The sequence below is a fragment of the Mercenaria mercenaria genome, chromosome 15, assembly GCF_021730395.1.
Source record: "Mercenaria mercenaria strain notata chromosome 15, MADL_Memer_1, whole genome shotgun sequence".
NCBI lineage: Eukaryota > Metazoa > Mollusca > Bivalvia > Venerida > Veneridae > Mercenaria > Mercenaria mercenaria.
The window spans coordinates 4,549,388-4,569,280 of NC_069375.1; the positions used below are offsets into that span (position 1 = coordinate 4,549,388).

The window sequence follows — 19,893 nt, forward strand, 5'->3', positions numbered from 1 at the left end:
TACTATATCCTTTCATTAATTAAAAAGAAAAAAAGTAGAATTCATAAAGTTTGACGAACGGTAGGGGTGGGGTGAAGGCATTCTTTGAGCGTTTTGTCTTGGGACAAAAAGGGAAATACAGAAAATATAGTGATAAAGAAATCTTCGAGCATTATCATTCTATGCTTGTTTGTTCTTTATACAAATTGAGCATATATTTGCAGGTAAATGCTAACTATGTCAATAACATTTGGTATCACATATGATCATCGAAAAAGTAGAATACCGCATTCAACTGGCACTGTAGGAAGCCTTTTCATTCAACGGCATTTACGTAAAAGTGAGAACAAAAATTGAATGCATGTGTGCTTCAGACACGCGCTATATTGAACAGTTAGCCAAAAATAAAAAGGCAAAAAAAGGCAAGAAAATTTAGTGAGAAATTACTATCATACATATTATTGTTATGAGTTGATGGTGTGCGATAAAAGTGACGATAACGATACGATAAGGCGGCGATAATTGGCAAGAGTGTGCGGAATTAGTCCTAACCCTAATGATGATTTACAGTTTTATTTTGTAAATAAATTCCATCGGAATGAAAGAGGAATATAACGGTACATTTATATGCTGACCGTCTGGTAAAGCCACACTAATTGGCATCATAGAGTATTAAATGTTCCGGCGTACCGGTCTCCAGAGTATAATACACAGGAACCGCGCCAGAATCAAGGAAAAATATTTACAATATGAGAAATTCACTTATTAATTTACTTCATTTCAAAACAATTATTTGTTAATTTATTTACTTCTATGCGTATTAATTTATTTATGTAATGTTTATTTGTGGACTTTGTCTTTATGGGAGTAATGGATGGTAATTTCCGTCGCAATAGTTCTACAACTCAAAATTTCAAAATTTAAAATAAAAACACAAATCCTAAAAGTATTATAGGGTGCGTAGATGTATAGCGGTCATTTGAATATAATAAATTTTAAATTAATGGAAAAATATAATGAGGATGCTTCCTTCTTGTTAAGACAAAAAATTAGATACCGTAGTACGGTTTCTATTTTTTTGTCTTAATTAACAATAAGGAAGCATGGCGTTTAACTGTTTAGATTAAACATATTTATTCTTACATATATTGACACATATGTCATACTTTGTTGAAAGCAACACAGGAAAGGATAAGAATAGAAGACAAGCCTTAAAGAATTCTTCTCCTTTGCGGACAAAATATAACTGTATGGGCATATCGAGCCTGAATCTGTAATGGGGCTGTTTGTAAAGTTTGCGCTTTTATGTAATTATTACAACGTTCCAATAAGTCTTGGCATTTGAGGAACAAATTTCTAAAAAAAATGTTCCACGCTTCAGAAAAACAAGACATTAATCAAACATTGTCGTTGTCAAAGAATAGAGAAAATTGCTGTCATTTGTAGGCAATATCCCGGTAACGACCGGTTTCACCACCAAAACGGTGAGCAATACGTCAATTCGAATTGATGATGTACAATCAAACAAGATAGTTTGTCTTAAAAGGCAGACCCAGAAGCATTAATTGTAATAATTTCTTCTTTTTGTGATGAAAACGTGAATAATGCCCGTTGGAAAATATATTTGTTTCATGTGAGTAGATCTATTTTTTTTTTCATATTAAGAATGTGAACTTATTGGGTTTTTTTTTTGTTTACATACTTAAAAGCTAATAATTATTCAATAAATGATATGTAATTGTCACTAAAACTAAATCATGACTAGAAAATATATCGCATTTCGTAAACCCAGATCATATTTTATCCTTTTTTTCCTTAAATAGTTTAGTTTACTACTAAACGAAATTACTTTTCTGTTGCGGTATTCAGCTTTTATACCATTTGAGTCGATTCTATAGAAAATATTTTGTACTTTCATTGTCATATAACATATTGAAAACACATATGAAGGTGAATCTATTTACGACTGGTTACAAAGGCACTGAACATGCAAAACCAAAACGCCATTTGTACCGACTCGACAGTCTAGGTGTATTCGACTGGGCATTTTCCGTTGAGTAAGTAGTGTGATAAGTTAGCCGCGATTAATACGAGTTAAATATATAGACGTCTAAATAATAAGATGTACCTTATGACGTACAAATATAATTATAAAAAAGGGGTTTACCTATTCCTTATTTGAAAAGAAGTGCCTAAACATCAAGTCGACATCCACAAGGATTTTCTGACCCTACATTAATTAATAATCATTGTTTGCATTTTGTTGCAACATTATATGGCAAACATTGCATTTACACAAAACCATCTAATCTTTATAATAAGTTTCAAGTAAAAGTAATAGTAGTCAGTCTGTCATATATTTAAACGTTCTATCTACAGAATCATAAAATGTACTTTTTTATTTAAAAGTTTAAAAGCAAAGTCTCATTATATCCGTGTACGCGTGTCGAGTGACAGTTAAAGAGTCATTAATCAGAAATCCTCCCCTTAATTACTGGAAAATAAGATTTAAACACACTCTAACAATGATTTGTAATTTGTATGATTTCTTCGCGACCATTTCATTTTTCCGCACAAGATAGAAATAATGAATTGCGCACACATGCGCACAAGGCCGCACGCGCCAGTTTGTGACCTAAGTGGCATCGTTAAAGCAGAAAAGATACGCTGAATTTCTCTTGAAGATGATACATTGCTCGTAGTTCTCAGAAAATATCCATACATTTTATTTTGTCTGCAAAGATACCGACAAACGGAGATAGTTTGTGTATAATTACGTACAAAACAAGATATTTATTCTTTTTTTCAGAAGGAATATATCACGCCTTCATACAGAACGGAAGTACAACAAATTTTGATTGATACATTTTATAGAAAATACTTGATTTCAAAACTTGTAAATAATTTTACATTTCATGGGTGTAAAACCCGCTCAAAGCTTTACAGTTTTATACGTTAAACATGAGACAGATTTCATCTTTGATATCAGTTCTATAAACATCTTAGAAGCAGACGAGAGTTGCGCCATGCACCCATGAGAGAAAAGTGAAACCTGCAAAGCGCGTGCAAACAGTTAACTTGTCCAATGTAAATATTGGGGTTCTGATCAGCTGTTTATTTTGAAAACAGAATGATTACAAAAACCTGCTCCCTCGATACAATATACAGGAATCTCCCGATTTTACGAAGCTTTGAAGTCAGAAAACACCTGGAAAACACTTCCTTATTCTGGCGTGTGCTTTCAGTTTTATTTCGAAAGTTACAGAGCCAAAGAAACAAGTTCTGTCGAAGATAAAAACAAATCCGGCTTGCTGTAAAACTGTTCAAGAACATATAAGAATTTATAACCCCCTTGTACGTAAAGGTGCATTATACATGTATCATATATAAAATAGTTAGAAGTTCTTAAAGACACAGCACAGCACCAATAACAAATGATACGATTCGGGTATTTAATCTAAGAATTTTTAGTCTTATCTATCTAAAATTACAGTTAATTTTGACTGATATAACGCTGGAAATATGTATATGTATATAATATAAGGGCCATTAAGACAGTACCTTCAACTGCAAAATTCCCGGATCGCATTCGGCGCAAGGGCCTCGTGGGATCCAGTGCTATCAATATGTACCCGAGTCAAATCAAGATACCGTAACCTTGATAGAAGTCAGGGTAAGTCTGCGGATGACCGGAAGGTGTTGTGGTTTCTATGAGATTAACGCTGCTTTCTCCTGCTCTGTGATGTTGTTTTTCTGTTGCGTGTGCTTTAAGCCACATGTAGGATTTAAATACCGCAATGTTCTGGTATACCAGGTGTTTGAAAAGTTATACTAAAATAATACGAAAAAAGGAGTGAAAAAGTTCCCATAGAAAACGATCTGGAAATCAATGGAACTTTGATCTTGAAGGACTAAAACATTTTTAATGAATTGGTAATTTCTTTAAATCTAATAATTTGCACATTTTGTTATTGTCCTCATAAATTAGAGAAAACTTTGACCTATTTTAGGCTTTTTGTCGTAAGAATATAATGTCATGGAGTACTAAATTAATACTAGGATGAAACTGTGTAAAATTTTAATTAAAGTTGTAACAAAAAAGGCTTCGTTACTTTGTTTATTTGTGCTGTCCTTGCCGAGAGCAATACTGGTAGATATTTCCTTATTCCAGAGTCTGACAATATCACACACGTCACTGGAATCTAAAACGTCTGCACTATGCTAACGGACCAATCAGACGCCTGCATTTAGAAAATCTGTACCCCTAGAGGATTGCTTCTAGCAGAAACTCGCAGACTTCCCTCTCTTTCTTGACACGGGTAAATCAATACTATCGTCTACCCTCAGAATTTGTTCGTTTCACGTCTGGTTTACGCCTACCTGTCACGTCATGTATAATAATGAAACTTAACTCCGCCTACTCCCCCGGTTAGCAAATAATTCCTCTGTGATTCACGCTGGTAGCTAGAAAAGCTGAGCCGTTTTACAAATAAACGTATCAGCATGATAAATATTCTGATCTTCTTTAATAGTTGTCATTGTGCGGATAAACAAATACGGATTAAAATCAAAAGTTGACCAACATTTTGGTGAATTTGACAAGTGTTTTTTCTTCTTTACTGTTTGGATTTAGATACTCTTCGATTTGTAGCAAAGTATCCGCAGTTATTATAAATGTTATAGGATAAATGACAAATTGTACAGGAGGCCAGCAGATTATATATATTAACATCAGCGCTAAAATGATTTTTCTGTAATTTATTTTGAAAAGACAGCAGATATATGTTGATAAGTTTGTCAACTGAACGTGTCTGGATAATTTCAGAGAATCCAGGTTGTCATTGCCGATAGCAATATCAGCTGCACGGAATTCACGGACACACAGATACTGTACATATACATTCCATAGAGTTTTGAATCTTGTTAAAGTGTAATCTTTGAGCTTATAATGACAATGTTACTGATTGTGGAATACCCAAGATGAGGCTGACCTGATTTGGAGACGTTACCGGTCGTGACTAGGGTTAGAAGCAGCCGTGTAATAGGGTAACAACAACAGTGTGATCATCCAAGTATGGTGGAGACTATGAACCCTCTGGAGGGGGAGACGAGGTTTGACGAAGCGAGGTACGAGGACCGATACCGCTCAGACCATGACATGGAATACCTTAATGAGGTATGTAAACAGTTGAAACACCAGTATAGAGTACAAACCAGCTGAATATCAGTTTCCGTGTTGGCAAATTTATGTATGTTGAATTCAAATGATTGGTTAGCTTGCGAGCAAATTCTCATCAAATTTTGGTTACTATCTCTTTAAGATATTGCTTCATTGTACAACATTAGCTTAACACGGAAGGGAAAATATGTCAGTTCATTTTGCAATCTGATTAACAAGTCATTCAGTTCGGCATCACGATGGAAGATAAAACATTTGAATGTATTATATTACCCTGTAGGAACCATAGTGTGTTTTATCATTCAAAATTCTGAGATATGTCTTGTATTTCATGTAGAAGTGCTACAGAGAATTCATTATCTTTAAATGTACTCGGTTCCTCTGGACCAACGGGGGTAAAGTTTTCCCGTCGGTACGATAGCGTAATTTCATTCTATGTTATCTAAAACAGCAATTCTCGGAGGTTTCTGTGTATTTTGATAATTTTTTTTTCTAATATTTGCATTCTGATCAGTAAAACTTAAAATGGTGCGATAACACAAGGCCGTTCACCATTTGTGTTTCATAAATTTTGAAAATCTTTATGTCAAAACTTTAACCCAGTGTCAAAAATGTAATATTCTTAGAATCAACAACTCCAATGGATGACTACCATTTGCCATTTTTCTTCCCTTTATATGCACTTACAATTCTTGAGATCGACTAAAAAACTATATAAGTGTTCATTATCCCAGTATCTTTGTATATAGTTAAACTCGATGCTTAGGTCTTTTCGGAAATTTTGTTTTAAATTTACCCGCATCCATTTCAGCCTACCATATATCCAAAAAAATTAATTTCTGTTGTAGGGAGCCATTTATTCTATAAAGGGGAGCATTTGTTCTGAACCGTTGAAGAGAAACAGCTATAAACAAATTTAACTTTAAAATCATATCGCTGTTTCCTAATTTTATGCAGATAGTATGATACACGATTTTATCACTTAATATACATATAAACAGTTCCAAAGAAATTTTAAAGATTATAAGCAGTTTAAAAATTGTGTTTTTTTTCCACAGGACCAAGGAAAAGTTGAAAATAATTCTGTACCCTTCTAGCATAAGGAACTTCTATCACATTTACTTCTAGCTTCGACATATGAAATATTAACTAAAGGTCGTTTCTCAACTTATAAAATATTATTTGCAATCAATTTAATACTCGACATGAAATGACCGGTAGAAATGTTTTGGTTTTGGTGAAGATTTGTACTATTATATAAAGACATTTTTTTCAGTGCAGAAATTTCCCAAAATTCGACAGCACAGTGGTCTCTATAATGCGTTTCTTTATTTTTCTACTTACCAAGTCGCTTTGATCAAACACAAATAAAAGAAGTGATGTTGTTCTACCTTGCACAACAATCAAAATAGCGGGAACCTTGCTGAAAGAATATCGTTTATTTAAAGGCTTGTTTTAAGTGTCAATATTTTGAGTACATACTCTTAATGCTTCTTAACTTTTACTTGAAAATGTCAACATTTTCAAATAAATCTTCTAACTTAGGTTAATACCCTCTCCTCTGTTTGGCACTCCCGTAAATATAATATGAGATAAGGGATCTGTCAAAACTTTTCTCTCTCGTATCCGTTGCAGGACACTCTTAAAGATCTAGCTTTCATTTTAATATAAAATGATAAAGTGCCCCGGTATGTGGTTCTCCCATGGAACATAACATTGGCATTTAACATGTATATTCTTTAACAACGATGCCAGTACGATAAAAGAAAGTAAAGAAAAGTTGTAGTTATATTTCGAGAAACTAAAAAGCACATTATAACATCGCGACACTTCACTTGTGTTTTGAATTATCTAAGTTCCTGTATGGAATTATGAAAAGGACAGTATTCTATGGTAGGTCTAGGACTTATTTAACATGAGAAGTATTTCAGTATTTCATTTTACTATAAGCCCTTAAATATCGATACAAAACAGTACGAACGCATTAAAACTTGATTACTTCATACAGCAACGTCCCCGTGCAGTTTGGTGTCATTAACATATTGTTTAAATGATGAGCAAATAAGTACCATTTTCACTAAAAATAAATTGTTTCAATATATTTTTAACGTAGTGTAGCATAATTTTCATTTGATTTTATAGGCGATGCCTGACATGCACGGGACGGGTGAGTTCCGCTATTGTGCTGGGTGTGGTTGTAGGATAGATGACAGATATTTCTTAATGGCGGCCGACAAACACTGGCACGTACAATGTTTACAGTGCTACGACTGTAAGCTGCATCTTGACAACGAACTCACGTGCTTCGTGCGAGAGGGGAACGTTTACTGTAAAGAAGATTATTACAGGTATTAGATTGAAGCCTTAATTAAATTAGACTTACACCTAAAACACATCATGCATCAGCTGTACCATCAACGATTTTAAGTTAATATTACATTGACATTGTGTCAGTTAAGAAAATTTAGAATGTATTATTATCTCCCTTTATTTCTTAATTTTGTACAATTGTTCAGTTTATTCAAATTGAATGTTGTTTCTGATGTATTTAATCAAATCAGAGATAACTGTTAACCGACAAAAATAACACATCTATATATTAAAAGTTAAATATCTGTTTTCTCTCTCACAAATCCTTATAAAACAAAACAAGCGATTTGTATTTACTAAAAAGGAAGTAACAGAAACGAAAATCTATCACCTTCTGTTAAATAGAATAAAGACTTCTTTTAAGAAACTTATAAGGCTGAATTCGCCTACAAGGAAAAGAAATAAATTAGTTTGCATTTTAATTCCCAAAAAGCCGAGTCACAAAAGACAAATATTTACTTTGCAAAACTTTCATCAATTAGAAACAAATATGAAAAATAATTTATTCTTGTTAAAAGGACTTACTGTGTTTTGTTGTTGTTTTTTTTTTTACATTAAAATGATCATTTACTTATTGTTTAACGATTACACATTTTCATTTAGATATACGAAAAAATGAAAAAATATTGAGTCATCATCTCATGTTTAAACCTTAAACTATTTAAGAAGTTTTGACGAACGTTGAAACCCCAGCAATGAGTCTATAATACGTTTATCATCCCCTTTCTGCGGCTCCAGTCTAGCGAACACAGTCGCTGGTAACACAGGGCTATAATTAGCCCGGTCAGCTCCTTACAAACATCTAATTTGTGCTAGAAGATTGATATTAAATAGCCGCTATGACGGGTGAAATATTCAATTATGCAAAATTGGATCTCTCAATAACATTTTCGAATGATGTAACAGAGCCCTGTCAGAATACTTGAATTTCAGAGCGTGCCACGAAATGCATGGCGTTGCACTATGAAATAAGTGCACACAAGATATTTTGATACAGCTGAGAAAAACGTCAGTGTTCAATGATTTCTTTTTTTAAATGGTCTCTCCTGTGGTACAAACTGATACAAGGAAACACAAAATGCAGATTATTTCTTATGGTATATTTACCTTATTTTTACCCAAGTATACACTAATATCGTAAATTAATAAATCAAAGATAATTATTCAAACGTTGAAACGTATACACACGATGTCGTGTAGGCGGAAGACCGGGAAGTGATTATCATTCAGGTTCGAGCTCTGCAGGACCATACAATTCACCTCAGCATCATCCTGTAATAATATGTAAATGCTTTTTAACATTAAAAATTTTCAACTCTCATGATTTTATTGCAATATTTGTGATTTTTCATTTAATAATTAAAGAACCCAGAGTTAGTAAAATTTTTGTGTTGCGATGGAGATGAATTTATTGTACCACGTGGTCTGTAAAAGACTAATGCAACATACTTGTAATTAAAGTCATTATGAGGACTACATGTAGACTTTGAGGAAAATCATGTGAAAGGGAAAACATGTTTAGGCAATCCGACGAACATGTGATTGAAAACAAGAAATGGGATTACTGCAATTATTTACTTTTATTTTCAGACGTTTTTCAATTAAATGCTGTGCAAAGTGTCGTCATGGTATTGCGGCAAACGAGATGGTGATGCGTGCACGAGACTTTGTATATCACGTGACTTGTTTCACGTGCTTTTTGTGCAATAAGACTCTACTGCCCGGAGATTATTTCGGTATGCGGGACAATATGATATATTGTCGTGAGGACTATGAAAACATGATGCAGGGTGCGCCCCAGGGGCAGGGACTCCAACCTTCTACTAGCCCGGGGGTAATGGGCGGACCCGGGCTTGAAAACATTCCATTTTTTCCTACAGAAACAAAAAGAACACAAAAGGGTCGACCAAGAAAAAGAAAAATCGCCGCACCTGATAATGGATACAGATCCATGGGTAGGTTCTTAACACAGTTCTTATTACAGCAATGACTAAAATGTTTATCTTTTTATAGTTTCTAGTAACAAATCAATGAAGGCAAATGATTGCAAGTGCTGTTTGATCACGCATGTTTAATTTAAACAGAATATATTTATTTTTAAAAGATAAAAAAAAACTCATGTTTTATACGGGGATTATTTTTGTCTATCAATTAGTTTATTTAGACATGTGAACACATTTTTGCATGAGATATTTTATAGCATATTGTTGATGAGTATAAACTGTACACGTTAGATTATTTTCGAAATGGTTCAGCATTAATTTTTTTTAATTGCGTACACTGGACATATGTATAGTTGCAATGCTGAAATTCTTTCCATAACAGTGCTTACCGTACTTTAGCCTATGACTTAACTGTGAAAATATGAGTAATGAACTAGGGACATTCGGAAAACAACTTGTCATTTAACACAGTTACATTTTCTCAAAATAGTCCATCTCTATCGCGTTAAAATGTCTTTTGTCATTCAACTATGTAATAACAGACCGTAAAAGGACCGCATGTCGCGCAATAAAAGCCAGGCACTGGGTTAATACATCCGTATTTAAATAGCATTCATTCTGGACAGCGGGAACACCAATGGCAAAAGGCGAGGACAATACGCTCTTGAACGATGGTGAAGAGCGGAGGGTTTAACGCCTGATTGAAGGCTTTCAGAGTGATCAGTAGGCAGTCCTCCGCTCCCGACCGGCCTCGCCACTTGCTTACGGCTTCTAAATATACTTCAGTTGAAAGGATTGAGTAATAACAGCCTATAAAATCGCGTTGTCCTCGTAACAGTATTTATATTCGTAGATGATAGATATTTGTGTTAAAACGTTTCTATTTCATTTCGGAATTTTAAGCATATTTTTTTAGAAAATAACTATATGAAAAATTGCCAATTTTATAGTCAGTTAATTATTTGAGAAACGTTAGAGGCGATAATGTTCGTGGCATAATATGATAAATTTTGTATAGAACCATATTCTGACAAAGATTATTATCACTATAGGACATACACATTACATAATAGGTTACAGTTGTAATCAGAATGTATGTTTATTTTCCTTAAAATACGTCTTGAAAACATTGCAGATAATAGAATTGAAATATATACAAGTGACAAATATAGTCCAAAATTAATAAGATTAGAAACTTTCTTCATATATCAGCCATTATACAGAAAACAACATTTTCATTTACAAACCAGTAGTCAAGTCATAGTTTCCAAACATTCATGGTATACCTGAACATTCTTGACATAGTAGAACATGCTTGATAAGTTGATATACTAGAATATTCATGCTAGAACATTCGTGATATACTCGAATGTTAAACTAGAATATTCATGATATACTAAAACATTCATGATATACTAGAACATTTATGACATTCAAAGTATTCATACTTATACTAGAAAATTCATGATACTCTAGAACGATTTATGTAGCTATATCTATTAAATTTCGGGGTTTGAAGCGGATTCTAACATGTTACGTAGATGCGTTAGCGTCAAGCCTAGTACAGGTGTTGATATGCAGTCGAACAACTTCATATACTAGAATATTCACTATACACTAGAAGATACGGAATACACTAGAAGATACACTAGAAGATTCATGGTACACTAGAAGATTTATACACTAGAAGATTCATGATACACTAGAAGATTAATGATGCACTAGAAGATGTATATACTAGGAGATTCATTATACACTAGAAGATTCATGATACATTGGAAGAATCATGATACACTTAACAAATAATCAAGGCCTTCGCGTTGTTTATCGTCTAATTTACAACGGTTCAGAGTTCAGATGCGTAGGAATTGAACCACGAGGGCGTTAGCCCGAGTGGTTAAATACTGAAGCATCTGAACGATGACCCGTGGTAAATTAGACGATAAATCACAAGAAGGCCTTGATTGTTTTCATTCTGACATGCACGTTGATATATTTCAATAGATATTATGCTGGAATTCATTTACGCGAGGAGTAATGTATCGGACGTCAGACAGCCACATGACGTCATAATTGACGTCATAATGCTCTCTTACCAGTCCGCGCGTCAACCGTTGTTTATCGCAGGATATACAGCGTTTGATTTTCTTCTTTGTTTAACTGGAAATCAATTCGAGCCATGTTAGAATGGAAGATTCATGAAACTCTAGAAAATGTATATACTAGAAAATTCATTATACACTAGAAGATTCGTGATACACTAGAATATTCATGGTACACTAGAAGATTTATACACTAGAAGATTCATAATACACTAGAAAATTCATGATACACTAGAAAATTATTTATGCACTAGAAGATGTATATACTAGGAGATTCATTATACACTGAAAGATTCATGATACACTGGGAGAATCATGAAACCACAAAAAAAATATATACTAGAAGATTCATTATACACTAGAAGGTTCGTAATAAACTAGAAGACTCTTGAACTAAAAGATTAATGATACACTAGAAGATTCGTGATACACTAGAAGATTATGATACACTAGAAGATTCGTGATACACTAGAAGGTTCATAATACACTAGAAGATTAATGATACACAAGAAGATGTATACACTAGAAGATTCTTGATACAAGTAGAAGATTAATGATACACTAGAAGGTTCTTGGTACGCTAGAAGATTCTTGATACACTAGAAGGTTCTTGGTACGCTAGAAGGTTCTTGGTACGCTAGAAGATTAATGATACACTAGAAGGTTCTTGGTACGCTAGAAGATTAATGATACACTAGAAGGTTCTTGGTACACTAGAAGATTCTTGATACACTAGAAGGTTCTTGGTACACTAGAAGATTCGTGATACACTAGAAGATGTATACACTAGAAGATTCTTGATACAAGTAGAAGATTCTTGATACACTAGAAAATTCTTGATACACTAAAAGATTAATAATACACTAGAAGGTTCTTGGTACACTAGAAGATTCTTGATACACTAGAAGGTTCTTGGTACACTAGAAGATTCGTGATACACTAGAAGATGTATACACTAGAAGATTCTTGATACAAGTAGAAGATTCTTGATACACTAGAAAATTCTTGATACACTAAAAGATTAATAATACACTAGAAGGTTCTTGGTACACTAGAAGATTCTTGATACACTAGAAGGTTCTTGATACACTAGAAGGTTCTTGGTACACTAGAAGATTCGTGATACACTAGAAGGTTCTTGATACACTAGAAGATTCTTGGTACACTAGAAGATTAATGATACACTAGAAGGTTCGTAATAAACTAGAAGATTCATGATACACTGGAAGATTCATGAAACACTAGAAGGTTCTTGGTACACTAGAAGATTCGTGATACACTAGAAGGTTCTTGGTACGCTAAAAGATTAATAATACACTAGAAGATTCTTGATACACTAGAAGATTCTTGAAACACTAGGAGATTCTTGATACACTTGAAGGTTCTTGGTACGCTAGAAGATTAATGATACACTAGAAGATGTATACACCAGAAGATTCTTGATACACTAGGAGATTTACGATACACGAAAATATTCACAATACACTAAAGGACTTATGATACACATTATTATTAATATTTATTATTATACCACATTTATATAGCACTCTTTTCATGCACGTGTACACGTTCAAAAGTGCTTCACAGAAAAATTGCAAAAATACTAACAAATACACAAACAAAAATAATGAATTTCACATTAACAAAATTCATAAATGTAAATCGTATAGATTAAACAAGACAAACATACATACATACTTAAAAGTATTTAGGTTACCCTAGGATAAAATACTGTTCTACGCAGATTTATGAAGAAGAAGAAGAAAAAAAAAAGCATCAATGTGTCGGTCAGTTAACAAAATATTGTACAAAGAAGTGGGTTTTTAGCAGGCTTTTGAAAGCAGCTAGCGTGTCAGCTTCCCTGATCTTGACGGGAAGGGAGTTCCAAAGCTTCGGAGCAGTGCAAGAAAAGCTGCGATTGCCATACATCATGGTTTTAGTTTTTGGCATAACCAGTGACAGTGTGTCTTGTGATCTTAGGTTTCTGACCGGTTTATACACTTCTATCATATATAATACACTAAAAGATTTATGATACACGAGAAGATACATGTTTAAGATATATAAGACCTTTTAAACAATATATATTCGTGTCATTTCTTTTAAATGATTAAAAGTTAGATAGAAATGTTTTGCAACGCAGCTGTTTTGATACATCTTTTATATGTCATCCGAAAAAATATTTACAGTTAAACCTTTATTAAAATGCATTTGATGGCAGAGTTTAACCCTTACCCTGCTATATTTCTATAATGGACTGGTCCATCTTTCAATTTGGACAGTACCACTTATTATTCAAAGGGGTTTTCACTGAAAATTTACTGACTGAATAGCGAACAGTGCAGACCATGATCAGACTGCACGGATGTGCAGGCTGATCTTGGTCTGCACTGGTCGCAAAGGCAGAATCATCTGCCACCAGCAGGCTAAGGGTTAATGGGTTGCGACCTCTTTTAAAGTAACAGCGTGACACGAGCAGCTAGGACAACCAGAAGGCCTTCACTCGGGGTATAAAATGTCTTGTGTAGCAGAAAAATAGGTTAGCAAAGGGGAACTAATACGCATGCAGGGGGCATGTTGGAACAGGGACCTCAGACAGATAACAATGCAAGACTTATTTACAGTTGGCGTAGCACGGACAATCCGCGTCTGTGCGCGTACAACTGAACTTTAAGATGATTAAGTTTCAATCCAATCAAACGTATAGCGATTCATTGTTGAAATGTCGAGTGAAGCACCGCTGCTCAAGGCTACGATTAAACTTTCACCACTGTTTTGTACTTTCAGCAAACAAAAATCAAGTTGAATTAAAGTTTGTTTCACTGAAACTAAAATTTATATTGATGAATGAAAAAAAAAAAAATATTTTTTTGATATCTTTCACCTATGAAAGGCTTTCGATTGTTTCATGAATTGAACATTTCGATATTTGCCAACAAGATAACTGATGAACTGCAAAATGACAAAAAAATATGTTTAAAAGACATTTTTTACAAAGATTTGTCGATCAAAATTTAAAAATACATTTCTGGTAAACTTCATAAATCTTTTAAACATATACACCTTATGACAACATGATATGAAACCTAGTTCTTAGCCCTTCTCACAAATATTGATTAACATGGGTGTGCATGTAATTTCTGTCCTAAACCAGAGTTGTAACTATGTTTTGTACTATAAAGCGAACCCACGTCTAATAATAATCATGCCAAATTGTTTAAACCTTGTCATTTTCTAGTGTTTTTTAGAAACAGGTCCAGACGTTGGCTTTCTTTTCGTTTGATATCTATGGTGACTATTTAGTGAACATGACCTTGATTTCCAGGACGAGATCAGAACTTATGACAGACATTTCTTAACTTTCGCCCATGTTCTGTTTTCAACAAGGATCTGTATCTCTTTCACTAGTCCCTCGGTGCATAGAGTGCTAAAGTAAGGCAAGTAAGAATGAATACAGAACAGAACAGAACAGAACAGATACTTTATTAAGACTTGTACATAGTACATCGTCTATAATACATATTCCTTACATATATAATGTCAACGTGACAATAAACATGACATAAGGAATCCTGTACATTTAGTATTTTAGACTTGAATATAATTATACAATGAAAAAAAAAACATACATATACACAGTGACGTCATAAATAACACAGAAGTAGCAGTTTCTGGAACGACTTTATCGCATCTTTCATGGCCATTCTAATGCCGTTTTCTAGTAGCGTAACGTTTGATCTTTTCATTCTCTCGTTGTAACTTGTTTCTTGTCTTAACTTGAACGAATATAGCAACGAACTACTTTTTTTTGATTTTCACATATCTCACTGAAATACAAAATGTAACTGTATACCCCGAAAAACAGAAAACAGAACAATTCATTTGAGCACTATTGATCAGCCGGTGTAAGTTAAATATTGACGATCCATTTTTCATGTTTGCCTTCTAAAGTAAAGGAGTAAAGTTATACTATATTTTCACAGATGTAATCAAACATTATAATCGTAAGGTAAAGAAGAACGTGTCTTATACAGCGACCGTGTTTTGTTTGTCTATTTCCTACTACAGCTCTTAAACACGTGGAATAGTTAAATAAAACACTCCAGTAAAATGCCTGTAAAATCCGATCTCTGTGGTTATATTGAAGTAGAGCTCTTGAGTCTGTTTTTCAATCGGCAAAGAGAATAGGTTCCTGATGGAGCAATACCAACGGCCGTGCCTTTGATTTCTGACCACCGAAGATGTTTGAACTTCGGTGTTAGTTTCTATAAATGAAGAGGCGTTCCTTTAAAGAAAAGAAAAACAACAATCGTCAGTGAGCAAGGGTAGTCAGTGAGAAACATGTGAACACGTATATCAGATTTGGCTCATACAGATTTGAGCCAAATAAAATAAAATATTTGAAAAAATAAAACAGACAATAAAGAGGACACAAGCGATTAGTTTTCCTTTTTGAATGGGAAGTGAGAGGTACGGGAGAAAGTTGAGATGATGGGAATGCGATCATTTTGCTGGATATTAAGAAAATAAGTTTTCTATTTCCGTTTGTAGCATATACATTAGTCACAAAAATAGAACTTTTTTGGAATCAGACGATTTTCATGTTTTGAATAATCTTGCAACACATACTTGCATCTAATTCCATTTGTCTATAAACATAATATGCAAATAGATGGATGTGTTTATACTTTCTTCCCAGCATTCACTTGTAGATTTCTATAAACCAACAAAGAACATGAAAATTAGCATCGATCGTTGGAGACAAATAAGACACTACCACTAAAATGCAGCAAGTGTCTGATAGTCAAAATATTCTTACATTAAAAACACGAAGGGGAGCGGTAGTCTAGTAGTTAAGGTGTCGGCCGCGCAACCCAGGGGTCGTGGGTTCGAGCCCAATTGGGGTCACGACCATGACTTCCCATATGACACCAGTTCTGGTTTTTTCGGGAAGCGGTATCGAGGGTGGTTCAAACAAGCTTAAAGCTTTCATCACAGTCGAGCTAAAATAAATTAGTATAAACTAAAAATACGAACATACTGTTTCGTATGCATTAAGGTCGTCTGCTAATTTCACACAAAAATCTTGTGATGGCAACCTTACAGATCCAAATTTGTCTGTATTCTTAGTGGAAGTTAAAATTATTACCTTAAATTGAAATAACGAAAATGTTCCTTTCTATTAATATCGGTGACTAAAGAAAGAACTGCAACCATAGTCACTAACCTAACGAATAAAAACAGACCGGCATTTAATGTGTTGTCGACTTTTAAATACTGTTGCAGTACCAGAACTAAACAAATATACACTTCTGGTGGAGTATTTCTTGGGTTCGCTTTTGTCTGACAGCTTTGCTATGTCATTTTGGCCAGAATGTTTATCTTTAATTCTAGTCTTCCTTCTAATTACGATTATCTTCTGTTGCAGGATTTATGCCCGGGGACCCAGATGCGCCTCGAGATGGAACAATTGGTCCAGATGGTTACATCACATCTGGGCAACCTCGGCAGAAGCGGGTTCGAACCTCATTCAAGCACCACCAGCTGCGTGCTATGAAATCCTACTTTCAACTTAATCACAACCCCGACGCCAAAGATCTCAAACAGCTTGCCCAGAAAACGGGGCTCTCAAAGCGGGTTCTACAGGTAAAGTTTAAATCTTATCAGAGTTGATATTTTGGGTTGTAAATTCAATTTTACTGAGACAGGCATCGATAGAAAATACTAAAAAAATGAACATATTTCCCGAGAAAAATCATCACGAGGCATCCAGATGTTAGACTTATAATGTTTGTTGATGGTTAGAGACCACCAATTGTTTTCCCATAGACTTACATTGTAACATTATAGCGTGTACGGCCTTCCATACATCGAAACATGTATATCTAATTACAAGTTTTTCAAGAACTATCTTATTTCTACCAAAATATCGGATGAAAAACATATGAATAGTGATACTTTATTTAAGTAATTTTCGTGTGAATGAGATGACCCCTGTTTACATCATTGACATTGCGGGAGAAATTCGCTTGATAAAACTTTTTTTCAATACACATAAAATGTAGCAAATTTTGTCAAAATGTATAATAAAATACTGTAAATGCAGTGAAAAAATATCAATTTTGAAAAAATAATCACTTCCTGGGTTTGTTTACATGACTGACCAATCAGAAAGCACAGACGTTACCTCATTCTCAGTAAGTTCCCTGTACTTTTTTTGAATTGGTGGTCTCTGACCTTGATGTAATACTAACTTTAGTATTTGATTTGACCGTCGTATTAACTGACTTTGCTCTGAAAGTACTGTTTTCTTTTTACGGAGATAAGAGGATGTAATAGTGATTTAGATCATGCTCTGAAAGAGGACAACTTAGAAAGATCCCGAAGTGTCGATGTACGTCTGTAGTAACGGTCGGCTGAGAGCTTGAAAAGGGCATATGCAGTTAGCTAAAAGTAACGCAAAAATGTCTGTGGTGTTTTAATTTATTTACCATTTGGTGGTCTCACGTCCATTGCTTGTCCGAATCGATCCTGAAGCACACTATAAAGGCTTGTTGGTGCATATAAAATTACATAACGCTTGATTTTTTATTTTCCCGCTAGGTTTGGTTCCAAAATGCTCGCGCAAAATATCGACGACATGTTCTGAAACAAGAGCAGACGAAAGGAGACGGTCAAGCGGTCACCGACAGCGAATTTCGGTTGAGTGACGACGAGAAAACAGACGATAAAACTTACACGGAAATGAGTAATAATAGTTCATCGTCGTTGTCGGACATGAGTTCTACGCAGTCACTTCCGGACATGCCCGCCGGAATAACTGAATACGACCAACAAAATGGCGGACTGTCGGAACTATTTACAAATTCAATATCTGCGATAAATTAACATGAAAACAAAAAACAAAACAAAAATCACAAAAAATATGCGAAATGAACTGGTGATATAGATTATACAAAAGAAGTCCACAGTAATATTACATTCACTGAGATGGATTTATTTATCGGGAATCTTTTAAAATGGAACTTTTTCAGAGATCAACGGTTCTGGAGTAGTAATTCTTGTGCTCAAAACTATTATTTAAGAAATTGCAGATGACCGCATTGTGCACACTTTCTCTGACGTTCTCATGCGCGAGTTGTTATTCCGGAAATGTCAACATTACCCTGCATTTTCGACTGATGGAAACTTTGCGGATTAAATGCACAATGTACTTATACAAATATTTATGTCTTTTTCGTTAATATTGACAAGAATGCACTTTTTATATTTACTACCGAACGTGTACGAGAAGAATTCCAAAAACAAAAACAAAAAGTCGACAGACGATGGAAAAACACAGCAAATAACCACAGCCTACTAGAAATCATTACACATTAAGTTGGTGGTAACTCAAATATGAATATTGTCTTGTGCTATGTAATGTGTCGTATCAGATACTGGTGATGTACTTATGAGCTATTTTACAAATGCTGTAACAAAATCTTCGCTCCTTCTTCGATCAACTTTTCTGTTTATGAAATATGTAAATGCGTTTCAGACACTCTGCTTATTAGCCTTGATTAAGACGTTTGACCGACGATCTGCCTACAAATTCAATTTAGTCTAAAATTCGTTTTAGTAAACTGTACAAAGTACTTATAATACTGAAAATAACAACAGTCTGGTGGTCAATCAGAATTTGGCGATGTAATGGAATTGTTCGAAGTCTAATTACTGAGCAGTACACATTTACCGAAGGTATTGTTAAATTTTGTATTGATTTCTTACCAGGTTATATGACTAAGACAGAGTATTTTTTTTTATTTGAATTATATTTTGTAAATGTATGTTGAATAAGCAGTGATAGAGATATAAAAGCAAAAAAGCAGTTTCTTTACATTTTGCCAAAAATCTGCATTTAAAACTATTTTGTACAGAAATTCAAAATCCTAAAGTTATGATTACCTACCTTTTTGTGCATCTTGGTTTATTGCCCAACTAAAGTAATTTGTTTAGATTGAAGAGAAAAATAGTCCTGTAGTTTTTAGCATGATCCTTAAAATATCCAAATAACTATCAAAGCGGAATGAAACAAGATAATTTATAGAAAACAAAGGATAATGATAGCTGTATAAAGTCACATTAAAGAGAGGTAATTACAATTTTTTAAACATACTTCTGATGGGGGTCTAGTGCTATGCAACGAACCTTTTTGTTCTTATTAATATGTCTTACAAAATATTTAAATAATTAAAAATGTCATTAAACGTTGGTTAAATTGATTCGTCACCTATAAATTATAGTTTTCTTATTATTTTTCTACAAATATGTTCGAAAA

General features: G+C 34.0%; 1 protein-coding gene across 1 annotated transcript; it reads left to right on the top strand.

Annotated features, from left to right (window-relative positions):
- The first annotated feature begins 4,918 nt into the window (after positions 1–4,918).
- On the top strand, positions 4,919–18,909 carry LOC123559574 (LIM/homeobox protein Lhx9-like). Its single transcript, XM_045351515.2, has 5 exons — positions 4,919–5,155; positions 7,301–7,506; positions 9,119–9,483; positions 17,002–17,219; positions 18,177–18,909. The coding sequence occupies exons 1-5, from the start codon at positions 5,054–5,056 to the stop codon at positions 18,459–18,461; spliced, it is 1,176 nt and encodes a 391-aa protein (XP_045207450.1). The 5' UTR covers positions 4,919–5,053; the 3' UTR covers positions 18,462–18,909.
- Positions 18,910–19,893: the final 984 nt, after the last annotated feature.